This window comes from Pongo pygmaeus, chromosome X (assembly GCF_028885625.2).
Source record: "Pongo pygmaeus isolate AG05252 chromosome X, NHGRI_mPonPyg2-v2.0_pri, whole genome shotgun sequence".
Taxonomy (NCBI): domain Eukaryota; kingdom Metazoa; phylum Chordata; class Mammalia; order Primates; family Hominidae; genus Pongo; species Pongo pygmaeus.
Genome location: NC_072396.2, coordinates 158,662,102 through 158,686,343, shown reverse-complemented (window position 1 = coordinate 158,686,343; position 24,242 = coordinate 158,662,102). Strand labels below are relative to the sequence as shown.

Here is a 24,242-nt window from a genome sequence, read left to right as displayed (position 1 = left end):
TGGGACGGCGGCGCGGACTAGAGAAGCGGCCGTCGCAGGCCCGCCAAAGCCCCGCCCCGCCCGCGTGCTCGCTCCACCCCGCTCTGTGCGCCCGGAGCCCGAGGCGCCTCTTGCTCTCGCGCTCGGAGCGCCGCCCCTCCGCTCCGGGGCGGGGCGGGAAGCGGAGGTGGGCGGAGCCTCCGGGGCCTCGCGAGGACTGGTGGGCGGTGCCCGGCGGGCGCTTCCGGTTTCCGGCCGCGGGATGAGGGGCGGGGCCGGGGCCGGGGCCGGGGCTGTTGTGGGAGAGTTCGGTTGCTGCGGCGGGGCCTGAACGCTGACTGTGGGAAACTCGGTGAGCGGGCTCCGCGCGCCGGGCTGGGCTCCGGGACCGCCGAGCCTCCCCGGCCCATCAACGAGGGAGAGAGGCGAGCGGCGCGGGGAGGCCCGGGGGCCGGGGAATCTCGGGGCCCGCAGCCTACCTGGGTGTGAGAGGCAGGGGCGAAGGGAAACCGGGCGGCGCCTCCAGAAGCTGGTCTTGGGGGCGGGGCGGGGAAGCCCCACCTGGAGGAGCGGCCGGGCTGGGCCTCCGGGACGGTGTGCCAGGCCGGGGCCAAGTCGGGGGGCCCCCCGGTGCTCGCGGTCGGTTCTCGCTCTGGGTGGGCGCTGTGGCCCGCGAGGGCTACTGGAAGGACCCCTGGCTTCTGAGGACACTGTGTCTAGAACTTTCTCCGTATGGGGCCTTGAGGTGCTTGGTCGAGACCTGCCTTTGCGCTTGGTCCCGAATCCTGCCCTCTAGGAGTCGCTCTTGCGGGCCTCCAGCCCACCGGAGGCGAAGCGGCCCCGGGCGGAAGGCCGCTTGATCCTCGAGGGAGGTGCCGGTTTCTCTCCGCGGGCGCCGTGGGAACGGTGGGAGGCGGGGGCGTCGGCAGCGCTTGGACTAGGTGCGGCCTTGGGCCCGCCTGGTAGCGGGGATTTGGGCCCCCCGAGCGCCCTCCTCTGCGGCTGAGTTCTGTCTGGCGGGGAAGGGAGCACCCGATGGGTGCCGAGGCGTCCTCCTCTTGGTGCCCTGGCACTGCTCTTCCCGAAGAACGCCTTTCAGTTAAACGGGCATCGGAAATCTCGGGCTTCCTGGGGCAGGGATCGTCGGGAGAGGCCGCTCTGAACGTGTTGACACACGTGCTGGAGGGGGCAGGTAACTGACCAGCGAACGGAAGTTTGTGGGGCCTGTGAACGCTGCTGGCCAAGAGGCCCTGCCGAGTGGAGCCCTGCTTCCGCCAGCGCATCAGAGACTCTGAAGCAAAGTGCAGGGGGTCAGGGTGGAGAGTGGCGGCCCCAGCCTCGCAGGGTAACTGAACTGGATGTTCTTGGCTGCCCAGCGCTTACAAGTCCTGTTCCTTTTGTGCCCTGCCAGGAAACAAGCTCACATCTCCCTGTGGGAAACCTTCTAGTAACAGGATGAGTCTGCAGTGGACTGCAGTTGCCACCTTCCTCTATGCGGAGGTCTTTGTTGTGTTGCTTCTCTGCATTCCCTTCATTTCTCCTAAAAGGTATGGCCTGTGGAGCAAGCAGGCGAGTTAGGCAGGAGGGTGCCTGTGCCCTAGCCCTGGGACTGGTGTGTGCAGCTGGTGGACCCTGGAATTGGGACCCGATGGAACAGGTAGAACCTGTCTGGGGTGGGGGTGGCAGGGGTTGTGTTTGTTATTGCCAACCCTCCCCAGGGTTCTGCTTCGTCATGACTTGCTCAGTTCCTTTTCCTGTGTCCCCTGCCTTCTGGTCTTCAGAATGCCCCCGAGAGGCAGGAAGATCTATGCTACAGTTCTGGAAATGATGCCCTCCCACCTACTCTTGGTCCACGGGGTGCTGGGACGGTAGCGTGGGATTCGGAAGACTTGCACCACTGGGTCACGTTGTTGCTGATTTGGTGACTCTTGTCCTCCTAACTAGTCTCACTGGCATTGTGCAGTGGCTGCATGAACATTACTCAGCCTGTGGAGGATGAAGCCATATTCCCTTTTAATGAACAGAGGACCTGTTAAAAGTAAATTGGAGATTAATTTTAATTATGTATAATACCCGAACACATCCCTATTTAAATTACGATATTACGAATAAGGCCAAATCTCCACAGGTATTTTTAAAAGCCGTTTTTTTGTGAAAAATTATCTCTGATGTGATACCATAGAAAGTATACAGTGCTGTCTGAGGAGGATTCTTGCAGAAAACCACACCTTCGTACAGTTGACAAGACATGCAGAGATAGAGGGCCCCGGGGAGCTTTAATCTGGGAAGCTTTAGAGGACAGACAATCTGATTTCTACACAAAGCAAACTGGAAAAGCAAATGAAAGAGGGAGAGGGAAGGGGGAGCTTCCAGAATAAGAGGGATTTAAGACGTTTATCTACCGAATGCCAGATCGGTACCTTGCTGGGTCCGGATTCAAACAAATATCATTGCCTGCAGTGATTGGCATTTTCAGCTCTAGCCCTGATGATGAGGGCTTCTTGTTAATTTGAACAATATGTAAACACTTCTGAAATCTCTTCTGAGAGCTGCATCCCAAAGCATTTGTGGATGGAAATGATGTGAGGTCTGGGGTCCATCTCATCATAACAGGGTGGGGGGATATAGACAAACCAAGGTTTATCATGTGGAAAGACAGTTTAAAGAAATAACATGTATGGGGCAAACATTTGAATATTACAAAGGGGAGTACAATGAAAAGTAAGTTTCCCTTTTCGGAGACCACCAGTATGTTTTCTTTTTGTTGTTGTGGTTTTTTTGTTTGTTTTTGTTTTTATTTTGAGACAGAGTCTTGCTCTGTCACCCAGGCTGGAGTGCGGTGGTGTGGTCTCGGCTGACAGCAGCCTCCACCTCCCGGGTTCAAGCAGTTCTCCTGCCTCAGCCTCACGAGTAGCTGGGACTACAGGTGCCTGCCAACATGCCCAGCTAATTTTTTTTTTTTTTAAATATATATTTTTAGTAGAGATGGGATTTCACCATGTTGGCCAGGCCGGTCTGGTGATCTGCCCACCTCAGCCTCCCAAAGTGCTGGGATTACAGATGTGAGCCACTGCGCCCAGCCAACTACCCATGTTTAAGATTAGTTTTCCAGGCTGGGCGCGGTGGCTTACACCTCTGCACTCCAGCCTGGGCAACAGAGCAAGACTCTGTCTCAAAAAAAAAAAAAAAGATTAGTTTTCCAGACATTTCGATCTATACGTGGACCAGCATCTTTTTTTTTTTTTTTTTTTGAGACAGGGTCTCGCTCTGTCGCCCAGGCTGGAGTGCAGTGGCGTGATCTCAGCTCACTGCAACTTCCGCCTCCCAGGTTCAAGTGATTCTCCTGCCTCAGCCTCCTGAGTGGCTGGGATTACAGGTGCCCACCACCACGCCTGGCTAATTTTTGTACTTTTAGTAGAGACAGGGTTTCGCCATGTTGGCCAGGCTGGTCTTGCACTCCTGACCTCAAGTGATCCGCCCACCTTGGCCTCCCAAAGTGCTGGGATTACAGGTGAGCCATTGTACCTGGCCTTTTTTCCAATAGTCTTGAACGGATGTCAAATTAGAGAATTGCAAGCCACGGAGGCTGACTTTGCGTGGGCTATTCGGCCATTGGAGAAGAGTGCAAAGCTGGATTTCCATTTTGCTCAGGGCCCTAGAGCCCGTGTGTGTGCTTTCTCTTCAGCTCCTGTCCTTTTTGTCTTCTTCACAGATGGCAGAAGATTTTCAAGTCTCGGCTGGTGGAGTTGGTAGTGTCCTATGGCAACACCTTCTTTGTGGTTCTCATTGTCATCCTTGTGCTGTTGGTCATTGGTGAGTGAGCTGTGGCTGAGGGTAGCTACCTGACCTAGACCCTGGTCTCTGCTGCAAAACCCTTTGCCGCTTTTGATGTGTAGCGTCCAGTTTTGGCTGCTAGGAGACAGACCAATGAAATACTGTGTCTTTCTCTTGAGGGAAGGAAGAGGCTCCCTTTGCCCGTGCTGCTGACTGCTACTCGGTTCTTCACTTTGAGGCCCCTCTAGGCTGGGCATGGTGGCTCATGCCTGTAATCCCAGCACTTTGGGAGGCTGAGGTCGGTGGATCACCTGAGATGAGGAGTTCGAGATCAGCCTGGCCAACGTGGTGAAACCCCATCTGTACGAAAAATACAAAATTAGCTGGGCGTGGTGGCAGGCACCTGTAATCCCAGCTACTTGGGAGACTGAGGCAGGAGAATTGCTTGAACCCAGGAGGCAGAGGTTGTGGTGAGCCTAAATCGCACCATTGCACTCCAGCCTGGGCAACAAGAGGGAAACTCCATCTCAAAAAAAAGAGGCCCCTCTAGCAGTGGGCGTGGGCTTATATCAAGCAGTTTGTATGCAGCCTTATGACAACCACCTTACATTGCTTTTTTTCAAGACCTTGGGAGAAGGAACGCCTTAGGTTTCTGAGGCTGCTCCTCAGGTCACTCTAGAACTGAAGCCAAGAGAAGCTAACTGGCCTGTGACCTTGGTCTGAGTAGTGCTGCTCACCAGTCACTTAAACAGCAGAATTGCCTGGAGCAGGGCCTCTAATGGGGGGACTGAGCAACCAAGCACACAGTGAGCCTAGCTGGGAAGGGAAGTCCTGCCATTCCCTGTAGTAGTAGGAGGAGGACACAGAGATGTGTGGCAGCATATCTTGGAGAGAGATCCCAGACCTCTCTGCATCTGGGCTAGACTTGAGGTTTTCCCAGGTCGTTTCAGCTCTGTAGTTCTGTAAGCGCTGACATTGAGGTGTACACTAGCAGGTGCTTGAAAGATAAACTGGTCCAAGGGCAAGCAAGCTCTGGGATAAGGCCAGGCCAGGTGGTGTTAAGATGAAAGGCAGACATTTTGCAATGAGGTGGTAGGGTGACCATCTGGAGACAAGAATCAATAAAGCTCTTGTCTGACTGGTAGATGTTTGTTGTTTTGCTGTGGTAAGTGATCGATATGTCCCCCTGTTTGGGCTCCAAAGTATTGGCTTGGCTCTGCTGTGGACACCACTCTTGTCTCAGAGCTGTGGTGCCTGCCTAGGCGTGGAACACTCCTCCCACCGAGTCCCAGCAGAAACACTGAGCGGGTGGGGGGCTATGGTTCAGGGGAATGTGCAAAGCCTCACCCACCAGCTTCAGCATTAGGCATTTCTCCTTCCTGATGTCTCAGAGCCTGATAGGATATGTTCAGGCAGGACTGCCTTTGAATAGGCCAAGTGTTACCTGACAGCTTCCAACCACACAGGGTAGGTGCCAGCTGCCTGAGCACCTCAGTGTTGTCAAAATACTTGACAAGGCCCCAAGAGGTAGTAGCTCTTTCTAACCAGGGTTCTCTCCCTGAGCAGCCTCCAAGCCAGTAGTAGGTAGGTAATATATGTGTTGTCCCCAGGCCACTGAGTTTTTGAACTGAGCATGTGTGTTTTGGCTTTTGGGTCTGGGGTGGGGGTAATAACTGGGGAAGGGAGGGACCATGCTGAGGATGATTCCCTCAGGGTCTTGCCCCTTCCCCAAACCAGAAGGAGTATGTTTCTTTCCTAGAGCAGCTGAGTGGGCTGGAGAGATCCTTTGCGGAATCCAGTAGTTAACAAAGCCTTCATTCTTTTTTGGGATCGGGGAACTGCTTGGAAGTTCTAGGGGGACATATGGCCATGATGACTGGCTGCTTCCTACTCTCATGTTAAGAAGCATAATCTAGAAAGATCTGCAGAGCCTTCTTCAAACAGAAGTGTTAGTCACAGGTACTAGTGAAGGGTAACGGGCATAACTAGCTAGAGCTGTGGCCTTGCTTGGGGGCGGGGAGGGTTGAGCAGATCCTCCTGGAGGATGGAGTTGCTGAGGGTGCAGGATCTTCCCACCTGGGCTGAGGCCCAAGACAGGGAGGGCCGGTTTCTACTGTGGGACTTGGGTTAGTATTGCTCAGTCCCCCATCCCCACTCTTGGTCATTGGCCGAGGTGGTCCTTAGGATGGTGGGATTCCTGGATGCAGCTGACAGTGTAAGGAAACATGTTTGTCTTGTTTTTCTGATTACAAAAATAATGGGTAATTCTTAAAACTTCAAAAATTGAGTTTAGAAAGTTAAACTCCCCATAATCCCATGTCCCACAGGTAACCATCATAAATATTTTGTTATGCATTTCCAGAGGGGTTTTCTATGCTGACATCTTTAATAAAATGTCTACAGCGGTGGGATCATATATACAAAGTATTTATGTTTCCGCATTCCTGCTGGGACATGGCAGGAGGAGCATTCCACGCCTGAGCTGGTAGCACAGCTCTGAGATAAGACTGCTGTCCATAGCAGAGCCCAGCCAATACTTTGGATTGTGCTTTTTCTACTTGCTGAACCTTAGACGTCTTTTTTTTTTTTTTTTTTTTTTTTTTGTGAGATGGAGTCTCACTTTGTCGCCCAGACTGCAGTGCAGTGGCGCCATCTTGGCTCACTGCAACCTCCGCCTTCCAGGTTCAAGCGATTCCCCTGCCTCAGCTTCCGAGTAGCTGCAGATTACAGGCATCCGCCACCATGCCCGGCTAATTTTTTTTGTATTTTTAGTAGAGACGAGGTTTCACCGTGTTGGCTAGGCTGGTCTTGAACTCCTGGCCTCAAGTGATCCACCCACCTCGGCCTCCCAAAGTGCTGGAATTACAGGCGTGAGCCACTGTGCCTGGCCAACATCTTTTTATAGCAATCTCATTCTTCTTAAAGATCATGTAGTATTCTCTCATGTGGTTGTGCCATAATCCATTCTTTATAAGCATCTTCGAATCATTGCAAATTTATGCAATTACTTTTGTGGAATAAATTCAGAGGTGGATTGTTGAACCCGAGGGTGTGAACATTTTGCATTTTATACAGGTGTGCTGTTTTTACCTCTGCTAATAGCGTTTGAGAGTACTTGCTTCGTGGTGCCGAGGGATGGGCAGATTTTTATAATGCAAGATCAACATAAAAACCAAGCAGCCTAAAACCGGAAATTAAGTACCCCATGAGGCCAGTACCCTGACTCACGCCTGTAATCCCCACACTTTGTGAGGCCGAGGCAGTTGCTTGAGCTCAGGAGTTTGAAACTAGCCTGGGCAACATGGCGAAACCCCGTCTCTACCAAAAATGGAAAAAGAAAAAATGAACTGAGTGTGGTAGCACACACTTGTGGTCCCAGTTACTGGGGAGGCTGAGGGGTGGAGGTTGCAGTGAGCCAGGATCGTGCCACTGCACTCCAGCCTGGGTGACAGAGTGAGACCCTGTAACCCACCATACAAAAAGAACCTCGATACCCATACAATGATACCTTTCCCCTCTCATATGGGAGTCTATTAAGAGGATTCTTTAGGTACATCTTAGTGTATTGACTTAAAACGATGTCTCAAGATGCATGGGGAAAAGCAGTAGGTTTGGCGTGGCTCAATTTCTACATTAGAGACAAATATAAATATATTTTTAACTGGAGCTCTATATGTCTAGCAGCAGCTCTTTCAGGAGCAGAGGCCGCTCACTGACTCAGCAAGTAGAGACAGATGTAAATATATTGTTAACTGGAGCTCTATATGTCTAATAGCGGCTCTTGCAGGAGCAGAGGCTGCTCACTGACTCAGCAATTATTTCGGTGCCCACTCTGCACCCAGAACTATCCCAGGCCCTGGGAATATAGTATAAAAGATTTCTGCTCTTATGAAGTTTGTAGTCTACTTTGGGAGAGATGGACCCAAGAAATGTGTTTAAGATAATTTCAGAGATGGATGTCTATTAAGAAGCAGGTAACATAGTGTAATGTGACTAAAAATGACTTTAGATGAGGTGGCCACATGTTTATTATATATACTGCTAGATGTGATTATGTTATGGGATCCTTTCCCTTTCTATATTTTGGGTGTGTTAGAACTTTCGATGAGTGTGAATTCCTTGTGTAATCAGAATAAAACATTATACATAATAAAACCCATTGTAAAGCTTTGAAATGAAACCCTTGACCCCTAGCTCGCATCCTGCAGGTCTTAACTCCTATTTTTTTGTTTGTTTGCTTGTTTAGAACATTTTGGCTTTTTCGAGGCAGAGTCTCGCTCTGTTGCCCAAGCTGGAATGCAGTGGTGTGATCGTAACTCACAGAAGCCTTGACCTCTTGGGCTCAAGTGATCTTCCTTTCTTAGCCTCCCGAGTAGTTGGGACTACAGGTGTGCACCACCATGCCCAGCTATTTAAAATTTTTTTTTTTTTTTTGTGGAGAGAGAGTCTCCCTGTTTTGCCCAGGCTGGTCTTGAACTCTTGGCCTCAAGCAGTCTTCCTGCGTTGGCCTCCCAAAGTGTTGGGATTACAGGCGTGAACCACCACATCTGGCCTGGGTCTTGACTCTTAAGCACCTTAGGTCCCCGGAGCAGGCATTTCCATCTCCAGGTTCAACCTGGCTTATCATTGTGGGGGTTGGGGGGGCTATGGGCCAACTTGAGATGAACAGAACAAGACGTGGTTGGGGGCACCATGGGAAAAGGAAGTCACCCCCATTTCCAGAAACTCTTTAGGCTTGGTTAGCATCTTGAACTGCAGAGCAAGCTTGGGGCCTGTGTAGAATGGGGCCAGGGATTGAAAAGCTGGAGGAAGGAGTGGGTCTGAGGGTGGGAGCTTCCTTTTTTTTTTTTTGAGATGGAGTTTCACTCTTGTCCGCCGGGCTGGAGCGCAGTGGCTCAATTTCGGCTCACTGCAACCTCTGCCTCCCGGGTTCAAATGATTCTTTTGCCTCAGCCTCCCGAGTAGCTGGGATTACAGGCGTCCACCACCACGCCGGGCTAGTTTTTTTTTTTTGTATTTTTAGTAGAGATGGGGTTTTGCCATGTTGGCCAGGCTTGTCTCAAACTCCTGGCTCAGGTGATCTGCCCGCCTCTGCCTCCCAAAGTGCTGAGATTATAGGCGTGAACCACTGCACCTGGCCTGAGGGTGGGAGCTTCTCATAACAGCATCCCATGAGGGGTGTGTGTGGGTAGAAGTGGGAAGAACTGGGGAGGCCGATTTGAGGGAAGTGAGTCTGACCTGTCTCATGCCGCCTGTCTGCCTGGTATGGCCTTACCTTGCCCTCTTGTCTGCTAAATGCCTATGTCTCCTCTCCGCTCCACCACAGATGCTGTGCGCGAAATTCGGAAGTATGATGATGTGACCGAAAAGGTGAACCTCCAGAACAATCCTGGGGCCATGGAGCACTTCCACATGAAGCTTTTCCGTGCCCAGAGGAATCTCTACATTGCTGGCTTTTCCTTGCTGCTGTCCTTGTGAGTGGGGGTTGAGGGGGCAGGTGCTGTGAAAGGAGCCATGGGCTAGCCATGGACACAGAACTCAGTGGACCCAGTCTCCCCCTGTGACTTTGATTCCTCCTCAGTCTGTGGCCTGGATCCCAAAGCCTTGTCTGTGTTAGGGAAGCCACATAGTTTTCTCCTGACCTCCAGAGGCAGCGTGGAGAGTAGGAGAGGGCTGCCCGAAATATCAGAAGACCCTCACACACCTCATACTCTCAGGCAAACAGATTACTATCTCACGGTCTGTTTGCATGGAGAGTGAGGTGTAACGGTAAGGCCTTGCCCTCCTCTGGGAGAGGACCTTCAGAGTCCAGCTCACAAGGGAGCGATTGAATGGGGGGCTCTTTGTGTCCGGGGTGCTGACCTAGGGACAGCAGGTAAAAGTGGAACGAAGAGGCTGGGCCTCTCCTCGCCTCAGGGCCTTCCCCACGTGAAACTCGTAATGAGGGCATGTTACGTTCCATGGCAGCCAGAGTATTTCTGATGATTTTTTTGGTAAAACTAAGTACCTTGATCAGGGCTAAGGGTAACTAGTTGGGCAAAACTAGACCACTACGAAGTGCCTATTTGAGCCTGGGGCCCTGTTTGCTGCCTCCTGCTTCACATGGCCATTCTGATCAGCAGGGCCTGGCTGGGAGGTGGATGGGAGCTCAGACCAAGGGCGTATGAAGGCATTGGAAAGGTGCTTGCTTTGAGGGTGGAGCTCTCATCACTTAATCACTTCTCAAAAGACCCCACCTCTTAATGCTACCGCAGTGAGGATTAAATTCCAACACATGAAGTTTGAAGGGCACTCAGACCATAGCACCCAGTGATTCTCAGGCTCATGGACAGTTATTCCCCACTTGGTTTTGTGCCCCGAGACTCAAGAATCTCCATGCCTAAGATTCTTGCTCTCTAGTCACCTGGTGTGTCCTGCTTTACTAGGCGCTACGATGACTGCTTGTCTTAAAGTCTGTCGTTTAGATGATCTTGTACTCTCTGCGACCAAGTTGGAAAGAGGGGTGGAGCTAGAAAAGGCAAACACATTTTTTCAAGATAATGGGTTTGATCACAGATTTAATCTACAAGCTTGCTATCTTCAAACTTAGGAAAGTCAGGAAGGCTGGGAGGAGTCAGACACATACCCTAAATTTTTCAGGAAGTTCCAAATAAGTATTATCTTGTGGTCTGAGGCTGAAAGGGAAGCAGATCTGGAAGACTGAGTCTCAAAACCAGAATTCTGAGTGTGACAGTCAGCAAAATGAGGAAAAAAGACCACATTGAGGAGGGAAAGAGAGGAAACTAGGCCATCTACCAGAAAAGCATCTAGAGCTTTAAGAATAGTATGGGGGAGGGGTGGGCTGGATGCGGTGACTTACACCTGTAATCCCAGCACTTTGGGAGGCTGAGGCCGGTGGATCACCTGAGGTCAGGAGTTTGAGACCAGCCTGGCCAACATGGTGACACCCTGTCTCTACTAAAAATACAAAAAAATTAGCTGGGCTTGGTGGTAGGTGCCTGTAGTGCCAGCTACTCGGGAGGCTGAGGCAGGAGAATTGCTTGAACCCGGGAGGCAGAGGTTGCAGTGAGCCGAGATCACACCACTGCACTCCAGCCTGGGCGACATCTCAAAAATAAAAAATAAAAAAAAAGAATAGTATTGGGAAGGTGAAAACCTGCCGGGAGCTCTGAATCATGAAAGACATGGAAAAGTGGGGAGAAGGCAGTCCCTTTTATATGTCTATGTAAGGAAGGAGATGGAGGGTAGGTGGTCAAGGGCAAAGGAAACACTAGGATGAGAAAATGGAAATTACAGGTGGGCAAGAGTAGCATCCCTAAATGATGTACTTTGCACTTAGGCTTGATGAGATTATGTCCAGAAGCTGTAGAGATCATCTGCAGATGAAATTGCCACCGATGCTTGAGGATTTGCAGAGTGGGAGAGATACTGGCAGACTGCAGCCTGGCAAACATCCCAATTTCCAAAGGGAGGAGAAGGTAGATGAGGAATTGACCTGGGGATGGTTGACTTTGATCTCCAGCCATGCTCTAGAAAGAATAGCTTGTATGCTTTCGGAAAAGAAGAGCAGGATCATTGGTGACTGCTGTGAATTCCTGGAGAAGTTCTGTCAGCCTTCTATAGATGGAGTGTAGATGGATTTTTAGCATGATGCTTGCCAGTCTGAGTCTGTTCTTAAGGACCGGATGCCGAAGTGTGGGGAAGGTGCCGGCAGAACAGTGTAGTTAGGTGTGGTCCTAACCCACATGAGTGGCTGCCATGTGGATTGGCTCCATCCACACATACACATAGAAGCCTTAGGGGGCTCACTCTTTTTTTTTGAGACAGAGTCTCACTCTGTCGCCCAGGCTGGAGTGCAGTGGCTCAATCTCGGCTCACTGCAAGCTCCGTCTCCCGGGTTCATGCCATTCTCCTGCCTCAGCCTCCCAAGTACCTGGGACTACAGGTGCCCGCCACCATGCCCTGCTAATTTTTTGTATTTTTAGTAGAGACAGGGTTTCACTATGTTGGCCAGGCTGGTCTCAAACTCCTGAGTTCAGGTGATCCGTCCGCCTCAGCCTCCCAAAGTGCTGGGATCACAGGCGTGAGCTACTGCGCCCGGCCTGCTTTGTTTTTTAAGTGTTTCCTGCAAGCTGCAAATGGGCTGCGTGGCCGTAAGGCTGGACAAGAACATCACACAGAAAGCCAAGTTCCTCTAGGGTCACAGCCACCATCTTAGGTTTAACTCTTAAGAGACTAGCAAGGAGTATATATTTCTGGCAAAATTCCAGAAATGATTAACTAGATCGCTTATGGGCAACTGGTGAATCCACACTGATCCCTGGGATCACCGTTTCCTTTTCTAAGAAGTCACGCAAGACCAACCTCATGGCTTTTTTGGATCAGGCTACTGGATGGGAACACGGGAGGGTGCAGCAGCTGAGCCACCACGCCCAGCCTCCACATGCTTTTTAAAAACATTCCCGTGTTTAAAAAAAGTTAACCACGGGACTTTAAAGCACCACATGCTTTAAATGCCCCTTGGTGACTTGAATGTTCTACTCAGTTTATCATGAATGTTTTTTTGGGACAACTGACCTGTTTCCAGCATATTTATTTATTTATTTATTTATTTTTGAGACAAGGTCTCGCTCCATCACCCAGGCTGGAGTGCATTGATGTGATCATGGCTCACTGCAGCCCTGCCCTTTTGCGTCAGCCTCCCAAGTAGCTGGGACTATAGGCATGTGCCACCACGTCCTGCTAATTTTTTAATTTTTTGTAGAGACAGTCTTGCTCTGTTGCCCAAGCTGATCTCAAACTGCTGGGCTCAAGAAATCCTCCTACCTCATCCTCCCAAAGTGCTAGGATTACAGGCATGAGCCACTGTGCTTGGCCTCTCCAGCGTTCTTGAGTGTTCCTGAGTCTCTACCCAATTCCTCATTGGTGGACATCGAGCCTGCAGCTCTGTTTCTGACGTCATAAACAGTGACCTCAGCTAGTCAGCTTTCTTTGGGCCTCCTGATCCTCTTGGAGCACCCGTGTCACTCCTATTATCTGTCTCTTTCTTTTTTGTTGTTGTTGATTTTTTTCTTTTTCTTTTTTTTTTTTTTTTTTTTTTTTTTTTTTTTGAGACAGAGTCTCTCTGTGTCGCCGAGGCCGGAGTGCAGTGGCACAATCTCGGCTTACTGCAGCCTCTGCCTCCTGGGTTCAAGCAGTTCTCATGCCTCAGCCTCCCAAGTAGCTGGGACTACAGGCACATGCCACCACGCCTGGCTAATTTTTGTATTTTTAGTAGAGACAGGGTTTCGCCATGTTGGCCAGGCTGGTCGTCTCCGACTCCTGGCCTCATGTGATCCGCCCACCTCAGCCTCCCAAAGTGCTGGGAATACAGGCATACGCCACCACACCCTCTTTCTTTCCATGTTCTTTATGTCCCACTGAGAGGCTCAGTTCTTGAACGCGAGCAGGTACTCATGGCGTGAGCAGGTACTCATGGCCCGAGCAGGTTAGATGGTTAGGAGTTAAGGGTTCCAGACTTCGTATGCAGCTTTTCTGAGTGGTAGAGAGTCTGCTTAGTGGGTATTCCAGTACTGCTGGGATGCGGTCACCTGTGTGGATTAGTATTTTGCAAGGGTGTATGGGATGGAGTGGAGCAGGAGAGCCTAAAGTGGGGAGACCAAGTTGGAGGTTGTCAGTGAGACTTGCTGGGAACCTGAACTGGGGCAGTGGTAGCAGAAGTGGGGTGGAGGGGACAGACCTGAGAGGCCAAGGTGGAGTTGAATCAGCAGGCTTTTCCAGTCTCTGGGAGTCTGAGATGATCTTGGTTCTGCTCTGGACTTGCGGAATGCGAGGACGCAGCCCCCTGCTGGAAAGGGAGCTCTGGCTGCCCATGGAGTAACACTATCGTGCTAGGTGTGAGGGCTGGTTGCAGAGTGGGACTTCTGGCCAGGCCTGGGGACAGCAAGGAAAGGAGGGGACAGGGAGAGCAGGGTTGAGCAGGGGAGACCTGGCAGATGAGCAGGATAGGGTGCTTCTGGGCAGTCGAGCTTGGGTTGCTGGCTTCACAGAGGTATTGAGGCCGGGACAAAGGGAATGTGCTGGCAGGATGGATTCCAGCCTCCAGCAGAGCGATAGAAGATCGGGGAGCAGAAGGAAGAGGGAAGCAAGATCAAGAGGGAGGATGTGAGCAGGTTAGTGGCCAAGGAGGGGAGCACATTCCAGAGAAAGCCTGGTGCTTGGCACTAGTTTTCAGCAGGACTGGGCTCAGAACACATAGGAGGTTAGCCTGAGAACCCCCGAGTAGCCCTTGTAATTGGGAAAGGGGGCCTGGCCTGAAAGGAAACATCACACCTAGAAGCAAGCCTGTACCCTTGGCCCCCATAGTCTGCTGCTGCTGCCTGGGATAGCAGTGGGAGAGTCCCAGCTTCCCAGCCAAAGCCTTCTGAGCTTTTGTCCTGCCTCTGCCACTACTGTCTCAGTCCTGTCACTTGACCCAGAAGCCTGGGGCTGCTCTGCCCTTTCTTGTCCCATGTGACTGCCCAACCATCGTGGCCATTTCTCAGTGTGTGGCCCAGCAGGGTGAGGCGCTTTCATGTTGTCAAGTAGCCAACCTCCAGAAGTCTTCAGCCTGCAGAGCTGGACTCCACCCATGAAACAGCCTGTAGATGTCACCTCCTAAGCCTCTCTCTCACAACCCTTGGGACCACTGCTGTGGTGGGGCCGCCACCATCCCGTATAGACCAAGCGGGCTCCCTGCCACCTGCCTTCCCCCCTTTGGCCTGTGCATCCCACTTCCAGTGGCTTGCTATCACATGGATCCTCCAGGACGCGGCTCCCCCACAGTCTCTGCTTCGGCCTCCCCCTGTCATGAAGCAGTCATGTGGGTCTCATGGGAGAGCCTCACGTAACACATGCTCTCCCCCAACTCGATTCTCTGAGCATTTTGGGGGCCTCTGTGCGGAACACCCCCTCCAGCTGCTGGCCCAGCCGGCACCTCCTCTTCGTGAATCTCCGAGGCTTCCCTGTGGAGCCTGTTCCGAGGGGCCCACACCATGTCCCTGGCTGACCCATAGTGCTGTCCTCGGGTCCCAGGGCAGCCTGCACATGCAGCTCTGAGGCGTGGTACTTGGCAGGGTTGCCCATCATGGAAAACCTGGGCTCTTCCCCTTTAGACTGTTAAGCTCAGTGCCAAGGGCCTGGCACATATGAAGGGCCGCTGAAACCTTTGGTGACTGAATGGGCTGTCCCGGGCTGACGGCGACAGCTTTAGGTGTGTGTCTGGGTTGAACTTGTCGGGCTTTTTAGACAAGAAGCCCAGCTTTTCAGGTCTTAGGAGCTATGACAGTTTGTGCAGACGGATGCTTCGGGGCTACCTCCAGGGGACCACACTGGATGAGCCACTGGTTTCTGCTTGTGGAAGACTCCGGCAGTCGCTCCTGTTCCCTTCCTGCCAACCTTGCACTTCGGGGGCACAGCTAGCGAGAGGCTCTCTTGAGTCTTGGAGTGTATTGGGGACGGCAGCTCCCTCTGGGCTGGGGTTTGTGTGTTCAGAGGCCCTGCACTGCCTTCTCTGCCTTACTCAGCTTAAATGGCGGTCAAGGTTAGGCCCAAAGTGCTGGTTAGCAGCCAGTCGCAGGAAGGCCCCTGTTTGTGTGGAAGCCCCCTGAGTTTTTGCTGACCTGAACGTGATCCACAGGCATCTTTTGTTTCCTCCTTACCCCTCCAGGGTAGAATCCCATCGCTGCCGTTAGCCCAGATGGAGCTGCCCGTGCTTCTCTGCTGAACTGCTTTTTCTTCTTTTTTAGGTTGAGTCATCTAATCGCAGACTACCTTTGCCTAAGTTGTCTTACCTCACTCGGTTGCTCTCTACCCTCCAGCTTACCCCAAACCCCTCAGATAGCTGGTTTTAAAAAATATACACAGCAAAACCCCAGAAACCCAGCTGGTCTATGTCACTTCTTCTCAAGAAGAAGGGAGGACAGGCCAGACCCACACCTGCCCCTTTGCCCTGCGCTTACTGCACTGTCCTCAGGATGGGCGAGCTCCATCTGGGTCGTGGGCTGGAGCTGCCACAAGGCATGTTCTCATTTGAAACGGCCTCTATTTCCCCCAGCTCTAGACCTCCTCTTCCTGTCTTCTCCAGCGTCTGTGTGCTGGGAGGCTACAGGGAAGGCCACGCAGCTGTACCAAAATGGACTTGGGGCAGCCTTATCGGGTCTGCTGTAGGTGACTCTCCCAGTTGTAACCTGTTTTCCTGATTCCAGACTGGCGGGTAAGAGTTGCTGAGGGCAGTGGAAGCCTTGATGTTAGTCATTTCTTCTTCACTGAAGCCTTCCTGAGGCGTCACCTGACTTGCTTCCTTGCCTGGGCGCTGCCTCATTTTTTTCTTTCACAGCTGGGGCGTGTTCACCGAGTCCACTGGCCACCCTGCGGTAGGCCTGGAAAGTCAGCAGGTGGCGCTGGGACACCGGCTTTCTGCCGGCTGGGGGCAGAGGAGTGAGCTTATGTGAACACCATGTGTATGCAGGGGCTGGGGGATGAATGACTTGACTCGCCTGAAACCTGCCCGCAGCAGGGTGGGCCGGGGGTGGCCACAGCATGGAATCTTTTGGTCGGGACTTGCTCCTTCCCCATTTCCTATTAAGCCCACGTCCTCTTCCCCTTGCTCATGGGGGAAGACAGGGCTGCCGAAAAGTGCTTATGAGCCATGGCTCTCCCCACTTGATATGGTTGGCCCTGTTTCTCTAGAGTCTGTGGAGAGGTTCTGTTTCTCCTGCCTTTTCTGGTTTACTCAACCTTTTATAAAAGCACGATAGCCCTGCTCAGTGTCCAACAACATTCTATCAAGAAGGCCCAGTCAGATTGAGGCATTTGGGGCTGCCATGTGTCTGCCAAGGCCACATCTGGATTCTGTTAAGTTTCGTTCGCTGGCCTTTTTTTGGACCCCAGGCCATTCTATTGGTGACCACCCTGTATCTGTAGGAGATGCCTTTGGCTCTTAGGTTCTTTCCTGTTTTCTGGAAATGAATAGCTAAGAACGGTGATTCGGGTAAGACTACTTGGGAGATCCAGCAGAGGCAGAAGCTAAAGGCCATGTTCCGTGCCCTGTCCTGGGGGCCTGGGAAGCTATAAGGGAACAGACAGAAGCGCACGTTAACGTGCCTGAGTGACCCAGGGTGAGGGAGCAGGAAAATGTTCTAGAAGGCTGGCTCTCAGGCTGAAAAATGCCAGTGATCAGAGAGGACCTGGTTTGCATTGCTTGGGCCCTAGATGGGGGCTGAGGGTGTGAGGACGCAGAGACTGGAGCTCTGGGTTGTGCCTTCAGGTCGCGGCAGTGAATGTTTTTTCCCCCTGCAGCCATGAGCCTGGCTTGCCCATCAGAACGGGTCTGAGATGGCGCCTTCCCACTCCTGTCTTCTGTCTCCTCTGCTGCTAGACTGAGCAGCTCTGTGTCTGCCTCTGTCCCTCTTGGTGCCAGGCTCCCAGGTGAACACAGGTGCAGTCTAGGCCTAGGGAGATTCTGTCCAGCATTACGCGCAGCCTCAAATTTGCCCCCTCACCTGTCAGGGAGCACTTCCTCTCCTGGGAGTGGGATCCGGTCATCTGGAAGCCCAGCCCCGCCCCCCCTCCCTTTTTTTTTTTTTAGCTAGACTTGCTGGAGTGGGCGGAAGACCCCTTTTCAGTGTGCCAGGTATGGGAGTGCAGAGATGAAGCCACAGTGCCCAGCCTAAAGACCTTCATAGCCTGGTAGGGCGGCCATATAAACGGATGGCAGCCACGCAGAGAACAGAGAATGAGGTGCCTAGGGGGCTGCTGCAGGAGCCCCCAGAAGGCGTCCCTCTGATGGGGTGGGAGATCCGAAAGGGTTTCTGGGGGGAGGTGAGGATCGAGCTGGGTCGAGAGGACATTCTGGCCTGGAGGACTGCCACACAGAGCCAGGCGTGTTCCAGGAATGGTGAGGGGTTAGGTGTTACTAGAGCAGGGGACCATGTGGTTAGTGAGGGAGGAGAGCTCACTGAGGGTGTGCGTGCTGGCAGCAGGTGGCTTAAGCAGAGGGCTGATGTGGTTGGATTTGCCTTGCTCTGGGAGGTGGATGGGAAAGCCGTATGGCGGCAGATAGGGAGGAGGCGCCAGCAGTGGGGATGATGGCTGGCATGTTTGCAGTTGACATGGAAAGCACTGGGTTGTGGCTTGGGCTAGGGGGGCCAAGAGGGCCGAGTCTAAGGCAGTTTGCCTGCCCACCACTACATCAGGGGCTACACGAGGTGGTCGGGTCAGGCAGGACAAGAGAAGGCCCGTTTTGGACAAGCTGAGTCTAGAATGTCTCTGGGGACATCCAGGAGCCAATGTTTAGCAGGAGGTTAGGTATGAGTCTGGGCCGCAGACAAAACCCTTTCAGGGATAAGAGTGGCTGGGAAGAAGGTATAGGGTGTCAGCTGAAGAGTGCAGACCCCAGAGGGAGCAGAATAACAGTGGGAAGAGGGTGTTGTGAGGGGACCTCAGGAGGGTAACGTAGCAGCAGAGCAAGGAGTTCAGGGTGACCGCCTGCCTGGGTGGTTAGGAAGCCACTGGTGGCCCTGCTGCTGGCTTGCAAGGGCAGGCCTTGGCCAGCCTAGGTTGAGGAATATATGTGAGGGAAAAGACCAGGGGCTTGGGCAGGGTGACTCCAGGAAGGAGGCAGTTGAAGGTGAGGTTCCTGGGGGGAGACCGATCTCGGGTCATCCAGCAGGAAGAGAGAGGACCTAGAAGGTGTGAAAAAGAACTGTCGGGCTGGGAGTGCAGTGGGAAGAGTATGCCCAGGGTGCTGTGGGGGTGGGGAGCGCCTGTGAGGGTTGGCAAGAGGAAGGGGAACCGGGGCCTGGCAGAGGGGAGCCCCAGACTGTCTCAAGGCTGGGAACTGAAGGCCTGGGCTGGGGCTGAGCAGGGCCAGGCTTTCGGACAGACATGGCGTGGATCTTGCGCTGGACTTTGTGTATGCCCTGGCCTATCTTGGAAGCCCTGGTTCTCAATAGCCGGGAAAGGCCTGGGATGGTCTGCAAAGAGCTGGGCCTCTGCTGCCACTGCCGCGGAAGCATTTGTGTTAGCTATCTCCCTGGGTACTGGGGTGACAGCCATGGGCACTCACCAGCAGCCACTTGCCTGGCCTGGTGGTGGGGAGTATAGCCTTCAGTCTTGCTTGGTCCTCTCTCTACCACCAGGTGGCATGACCCCCACCCCTCAATTCCAGCTGGGAGGAGCGGTCCTCTTCCTCTTTCTACATCACTGGGATCCGCTCTGGGGCTGGGCAGCTCCTTGGCGGGGGGCTGGGTCTTAGTCAGACTTGCCTTTCTTTCTAGGCCTCTCCAGTGACTTCTGGCCATGCCGATGTGAGTCAGATGGCGTTGTTTCTCTCTGGCTCCTAGGGTGCTCAGTAGCTTCCTCCACTTTCAGGCTGCAGCCCAGTGGGGGGCAGGCTGGTGGGCAGCTGGGGGCTGAGGCAGGGAAACCTGAGCCCTAGGCCACGAGGTCCTGGGCTGCTAATTTTAGAAAGCACATGTCACTGGAAACGCTCCTTCTCTGCCAGGAATCAATGGCCTGGCTCTCCTGGTGCTGCCAGGGGCCACTGGAAGCCTCTCCCCAAACCAGGAACCTCAGGGGCATCTCCTGGCCCGGGTGGGTATTTTCTGTCCTGAGTACATTTGGAAAGGGGCTCTGCTGAGGCCCTGGACAGCCATGGCTTGGGCCAGGGAGGTCTCACCTTGTCTGCTCTCTACTTTCTCCAGCCCTTCCGGGCTGCCCCTGGCCATGAGCAGAGGCTGTGAAGTGTGCAGGCCTGGCTGGGGCAGGAGGCCACTTCGACTTTTCTGAGTAAGCTGTTGTTGAAGCACCCTGGACTAAGCAGATTTGTCTCTTCCTTCCCCCAGGCCCTGTGTGACCCTTGCCTTCTGAGGTGTGTGAGAAAGGAACCCCTGCCTTGTTTTGACTGTTTGAACGAGTCCTTCCTTCCTCTCTTCCTGCCAGCTAACATCTCGGGGCAAGGGTGAACCAAGGGAAATGAAGTGGCCATTCCAATCTCTGTTTGGGGACTAGCATCTGCCTCCAGCTGCCACCTGTTTGCCTGTCTCTCCTGGCTGCTTCAGATAGGCAGCGTGCGCCTGTGTCCTGATTCCTCTACACCCTCCAGCCCAAGAAGACCTCATTCGGGGTGCTGTTACATAACGGATGTGTTCCAGCGCAGCCTGCATGACGGGTTGGGAAGGAGGCTGGCCAGAGAAGAGAGTTCTATCTTATGTTGGGACCTGGGAGCTGTTCCCTGTTAGTTTAGAGAGTAAGAGTGGTTCCGAGCTCAGGTTCTGGAATCAGGCAGACATAATTTGGAATTCCAGCCGTGCCCATTTTTGGTTTTTGGCCTTGGGTACATTGATTTACGCTGCTGAACTTCAGTGTTTCCTTCTCTATAAGCTGGGGCAGTCATAGTAACTTCCTCATCAGGTAGATGTGAGGATGCGGCCTGGCATGTTGGAAGTGCCCGGATTGATTAGCTTCTCTCGTTACCTTACCAAGGCAAGCCCAGCCTCGCAGGGAGGAAGGTGGTGCTGTGGCTTGTCTGGCACGTCTAGGCCCCGACCCGGAAAGTGCCGCGTTCCGGGACCTCATGCTGTAGCGAGGCTCTTCCCGGCCCCCAAGGCTCCTGCTTCCAGCCCCTCCCAGAGCCGAGGGTGGCTGTTGGGCACAGCGGCAGAGGACAGCTCCTGGGCCCCACCTTTTCCCTCATGCTGCCAGCACCAGGTTGGCGGCTTCTCGCTCGGCTGCCTTGGCAAGAGGGCAGGCCCAGGCTGGAGCCAGGCGTGGAGTGGGGGCAACCAGGAGGTGCTCCTGCCAGCCCTTCATGCTCTTTTTCTCACTTCTCCCTTCTTTTTGTAAATAATTGCAGCCTGCTTAGACGCCTGGTGACTCTCATCTCGCAGCAGGCCACACTGCTGGCCTCCAATGAAGCCTTTAAAAAGCAGGCGGAGAGTGCTAGTGAGGCGGCCAAGAAGTACATGGAGGAGAATGACCAGCTCAAGAAGGTGAGCCCAGCTTCCCGACCCACCATGGGGCGTCCTGGTGTTACACTGCGGGAGCCACATTCTTTAGGGCCTCAGTGGCCACTGCTAGCCTGTCACACTGGGAAATGTGCCTGACAAGCCAGAGTTGGGTGGAGGCACAGAGGGGAAGTCCTCAGTGGGGAGGGTATGGCCGCTGGAGGCGTCTGTATGTGAGGGTCCGGGTGAGGAGGAGGGTGTTGCTGCTCTCGTTTCCATCCACTGCTTCCAGTCAGACCCTTCCCTGAGAAAAACGGCCCCTCAGTGAGCCAGGCCCTCTGCTGTGAACCGAAGGCCCTCAGCTAGGCCCTTGTTCCCTGTAAGATTGCCGCACCCCCTCTGGAACTCGGGGTCTGTGGCATCCCTCAGTGCTGGAGAGGAGGTGGAGGCAGGGTAGTTGGCCAGTCTTAGACGTCCTGTCAGGAGGTGAGCTGCAAGGCAAGCTCAGAGGGATGTGGATGCAGAGGTGGGATAGAGCTGGCCAGGCAGACTGGGGGCTCCTGACTGCGGTGAGCGGCACCATGTGGGGAGCACAAGGCACCGCCATCCGTGGAGGGGTTGGTGAGTGCCATGGAGCTGCTGAGCCCTGCTGCTCAGGAAGGAGGCAGGGCCAGGGGCCAGGGCAGGCAAGGCGTGCCCGGCGAGCTGCAGCAGGTGGCCCCGCTGGCGCTTCTCTTTCCCTCGGCGGGCAGCCACGCCCTGGCCTTTGACTAGGAGCTGGGAGCAAGTGGTGGCTCGGTTCCGCGTTGACATTTCCGAAGGGGCGAGTGGCCAGGGCAGCTTGAGGAACCGCAGCTCAGTGGGGAGGATGGGGCTGGAGCCTCTCCCTCCCTCCCTCCCTCCTGAGTAACCCTGGCCTTTGGCACTTTTCCCAGGGAGCTGCTGTTGACGGAGGCAAGTTGGATGTCGGGAATGCTGAGGTGAAGTTGGAGGAAGAGAACAGGAGCCTGAAGGCTGACCTGCAGAAGCTAAAAGACGAGCTGGCCAGCACTAAGCAAAGTGAGGCTCGACCTCGTGTCCTTTCCCGCAGGGAAGTCCAGAGGAGCCTTCTCTGCCCGCTGTTGCCCATTTTGTGCCAAAGTATTAGTAACAAGCCTTGCATGCACGCTCGAGGGCTGGCTGAAAACAAACAAATAGCACCCTGCGCCTCCAACCCCAGTGCAGCCACGCTTAGCCCGCAGGCCAGTGAGGCTAAGTGGTTTGAATGGGGCTCAGGAGGAACCAGGCTGCAGTTGGTGGGCCTCGATTGCCCTGCGCTAGAGCAGTGCACGCTGGGGCTTTCCCATCCAGAGTGTGGCACGGTAGCCCCAGCATGCCTGGGGGCTGAGAATGAGGGGAGTGTGGGAGTGACGTTCAGGAGGGGAGTGGGCGGCTCCCAAGCGGCCTGCCTGTCTTTGGTCTCCCACACATAGACTTAAGTCTGGGGCGTTTTCCCCCAGTACCACAGGCCTCGCCTGCTGCTGCTGTCTGCAAGGCATGGGTGTCATTGGGTCTCGCTTTCAGGCTGGGATCTTGCTCCCTGTCTCCCACTCTCAGCCTCCCTGGAGGTTACCCTTGCTGAGAGCCACTAGAGTTCCCCTCCATTAAAGGGACTGGGGGATGTCCTCTGTATTTCTTTTGCTTTATCTTAAGCTTTTTTGTCAGCCCTTTCCCTCTACTTTGGGGGCCTGCAAAAGCAGAGGGGCTTTATTTTGAGAAGTAGGCTCCTGTATAACCTCGTTTGAGATAGATTTGGGCCAGTTTCTGGTGTCTGTAGCAGTCGGGTTTTTTCCCCCTAATTCCTGTCTTTTCGTTTCTGTTTTCTTGGTCATTTACATCATTTCAAGAACTAGAGAAAGCTGAAAACCAGGTTCTGGCCATGCGGAAGCAGTCTGAGGGCCTCACCAAGGAGTACGACCGCTTGCTGGAGGAGCACGCAAAGCTGCAGGTCAGCCCTCCCGTATCGTTGCGCCCAGGGCAGGAGAGCAGAGCAGGATGAGGCAGCCCCTGCGGGTGCGGAGGGAACCTTCCAGGGGTCCAGGGGCTGGCTGCCCTCTCCCTCACTCCCCCTGGCCACCTCTGCCCTACTGAGTGGGACCCTTCACTGGGCAGGAGAGGGGTGGCCTGGCAGCAGATGTAGGCACTTGCCGAGGCGGCTCTCAGGAGTGGCACTGGCTCACTAGGCTCTGAGCCTTCCTAACTTCCTGCTCAGGCTCAGTCCATGGTTTGGGGCCCAGTCAAGAACAAAGAAGCAGGTGAAACTCTGGGACCCACTGCTGGCCTTCTTTCCTAGAGTGCTGGGGGGTGACGTAGCGCAAAGATCCCTGGGCAAGTGAGGGCACAAGGTGTCAAAAAGGCACCTCCCCTAGCAGGCGCTAGTTGTGGCCATCGCCTGCTGCCCTAGGCCTGATCTGAGTCCTCAGACTAGCTTGGGTGCACCAGGCCACATCTGGAAGCCCAGGCAGTCTTGACGTTGGGAGTGAGGGCCACATAAATACTCCTAACTTTGGACAGCTGGCCTCAGTGCTTGGTGGCCCAAGTTTGGGAACCACAGCAGGTGGGGAGGAAGGGTCCAGCCTCAAAGGGGGCACCCATGCCCTCTGTATGGGGCAGGCTTGGCAGACGGGACTTGGGCTTCGAGGGCACCTGTCAAAGGTGTGCAGAGTTGGGAAGGGCCTGATCAGGTCTTGAAGGGGACTGGATGCCTTGCTGTTCCCTGCAGCCAGGACTCAGCCCCTAGTGAGGTCCTGGCAGTCCTCCCTGGCTGGCGTTAGGTCCAGGGCTTTCTCTAGAGCATGGCCAGGGCTGACGCTCCCACCCTGGCAGGCCTTTGGGTGCAGCTGGGGAGGGGGCCCCTTGCTCACTTGAATAGCTGTCGTTAGGAGAGAGGGGAACCGAGCTGGACCTCTGGGGCATGGGGCTGGAGGTGGCAGGGGAGGAGTGGACCCGGCCAACCTACTGCTGTGGGATTTCTGTCCCTTTCCAGGCTGCAGTAGATGGTCCCACGGACAAGAAGGAAGAGTAAGGGCCTCCTTCCTCCCCTGCCTGCAGCTGGCTTCCACCTGGCACGTGCCTGCTGCTTCCTGAGAGCCCAGCCTCTCCCTCCAGTACTTCTGTTTGTGCCCTTCTGCTTACCCCATTCCCTTCCACAGCTCATAGCTCGTCATCTCGGCCCTTGTCCACACTCTCCAAGCACATTACAAGGGACCTGATTGCTACACGTTCAGAATGCGTTTGCTGTCATCCTGCTTGGCCTGGCCAGGCCTGGCGCAGCCCTGGCTTCCACGCCTGAGCGTGGAGGGCATGAGTTAGTTGTAGTCTGGCTTGCGGTGGGGCTGACTTCCTGTTGGTTTGAGCCCCTTTTTCTTTTGCCCTCTGGGTGTTTTCTTTGGTCTCGAAGGAGGGTGGGTGGAGCAGGTGGACTGGAGTTTCTCTTGAGGGCAATAAAAGTTGTCATGGTGTGTA

General features: G+C 54.0%; 1 protein-coding gene across 3 annotated transcripts; it reads left to right on the top strand.

Moving 5' to 3' along the window:
* Nucleotides 1–221: 221 nt before the first annotated feature.
* BCAP31 (B cell receptor associated protein 31) lies at nt 222–24,242 on the top strand. 3 transcript variants are annotated; one of them, XM_054470886.2, is made up of 8 exons: nt 222–331; nt 1,391–1,526; nt 3,692–3,792; nt 9,080–9,227; nt 20,648–20,783; nt 21,674–21,797; nt 22,625–22,725; nt 23,764–24,242. In XM_054470886.2, exons 2-8 carry the CDS (start codon nt 1,435–1,437, stop codon nt 23,800–23,802), a joined length of 741 nt encoding a protein of 246 aa, XP_054326861.1. In that variant the 5' UTR covers nt 222–331; nt 1,391–1,434; the 3' UTR covers nt 23,803–24,242. The 3 variants fall into 3 exon arrangements, with proteins under 3 accessions (XP_054326861.1, XP_054326860.1, XP_063516341.1); XM_054470885.2 differs by lacking the exon at nt 222–331 and adding an exon at nt 543–1,171; XM_063660271.1 differs by lacking the exon at nt 222–331 and adding an exon at nt 770–1,171 and having other exon boundaries at nt 22,625–24,242.

What these genes read in the sequence shown, in the direction of transcription:
- BCAP31 (XM_063660271.1), top strand. Translation starts at nt 1,015, where the DNA reads ATGGGTGCCGAGGCGTCCTCCTCTTGGTGCCCTGGCACTGCTCTTCCC. An exon ending in ACACGTGCTGGAGGGGGCAG is followed by an intron (nt 1,172 to 1,390) that starts GTAACTGACCAG and finishes GTGCCCTGCCAG; the next exon opens with GAAACAAGCTCACATCTCCC. An exon ending in TTTTCCTTGCTGCTGTCCTT is followed by an intron (nt 9,228 to 20,647) that starts GTGAGTGGGGGT and finishes AAATAATTGCAG; the next exon opens with CCTGCTTAGACGCCTGGTGA.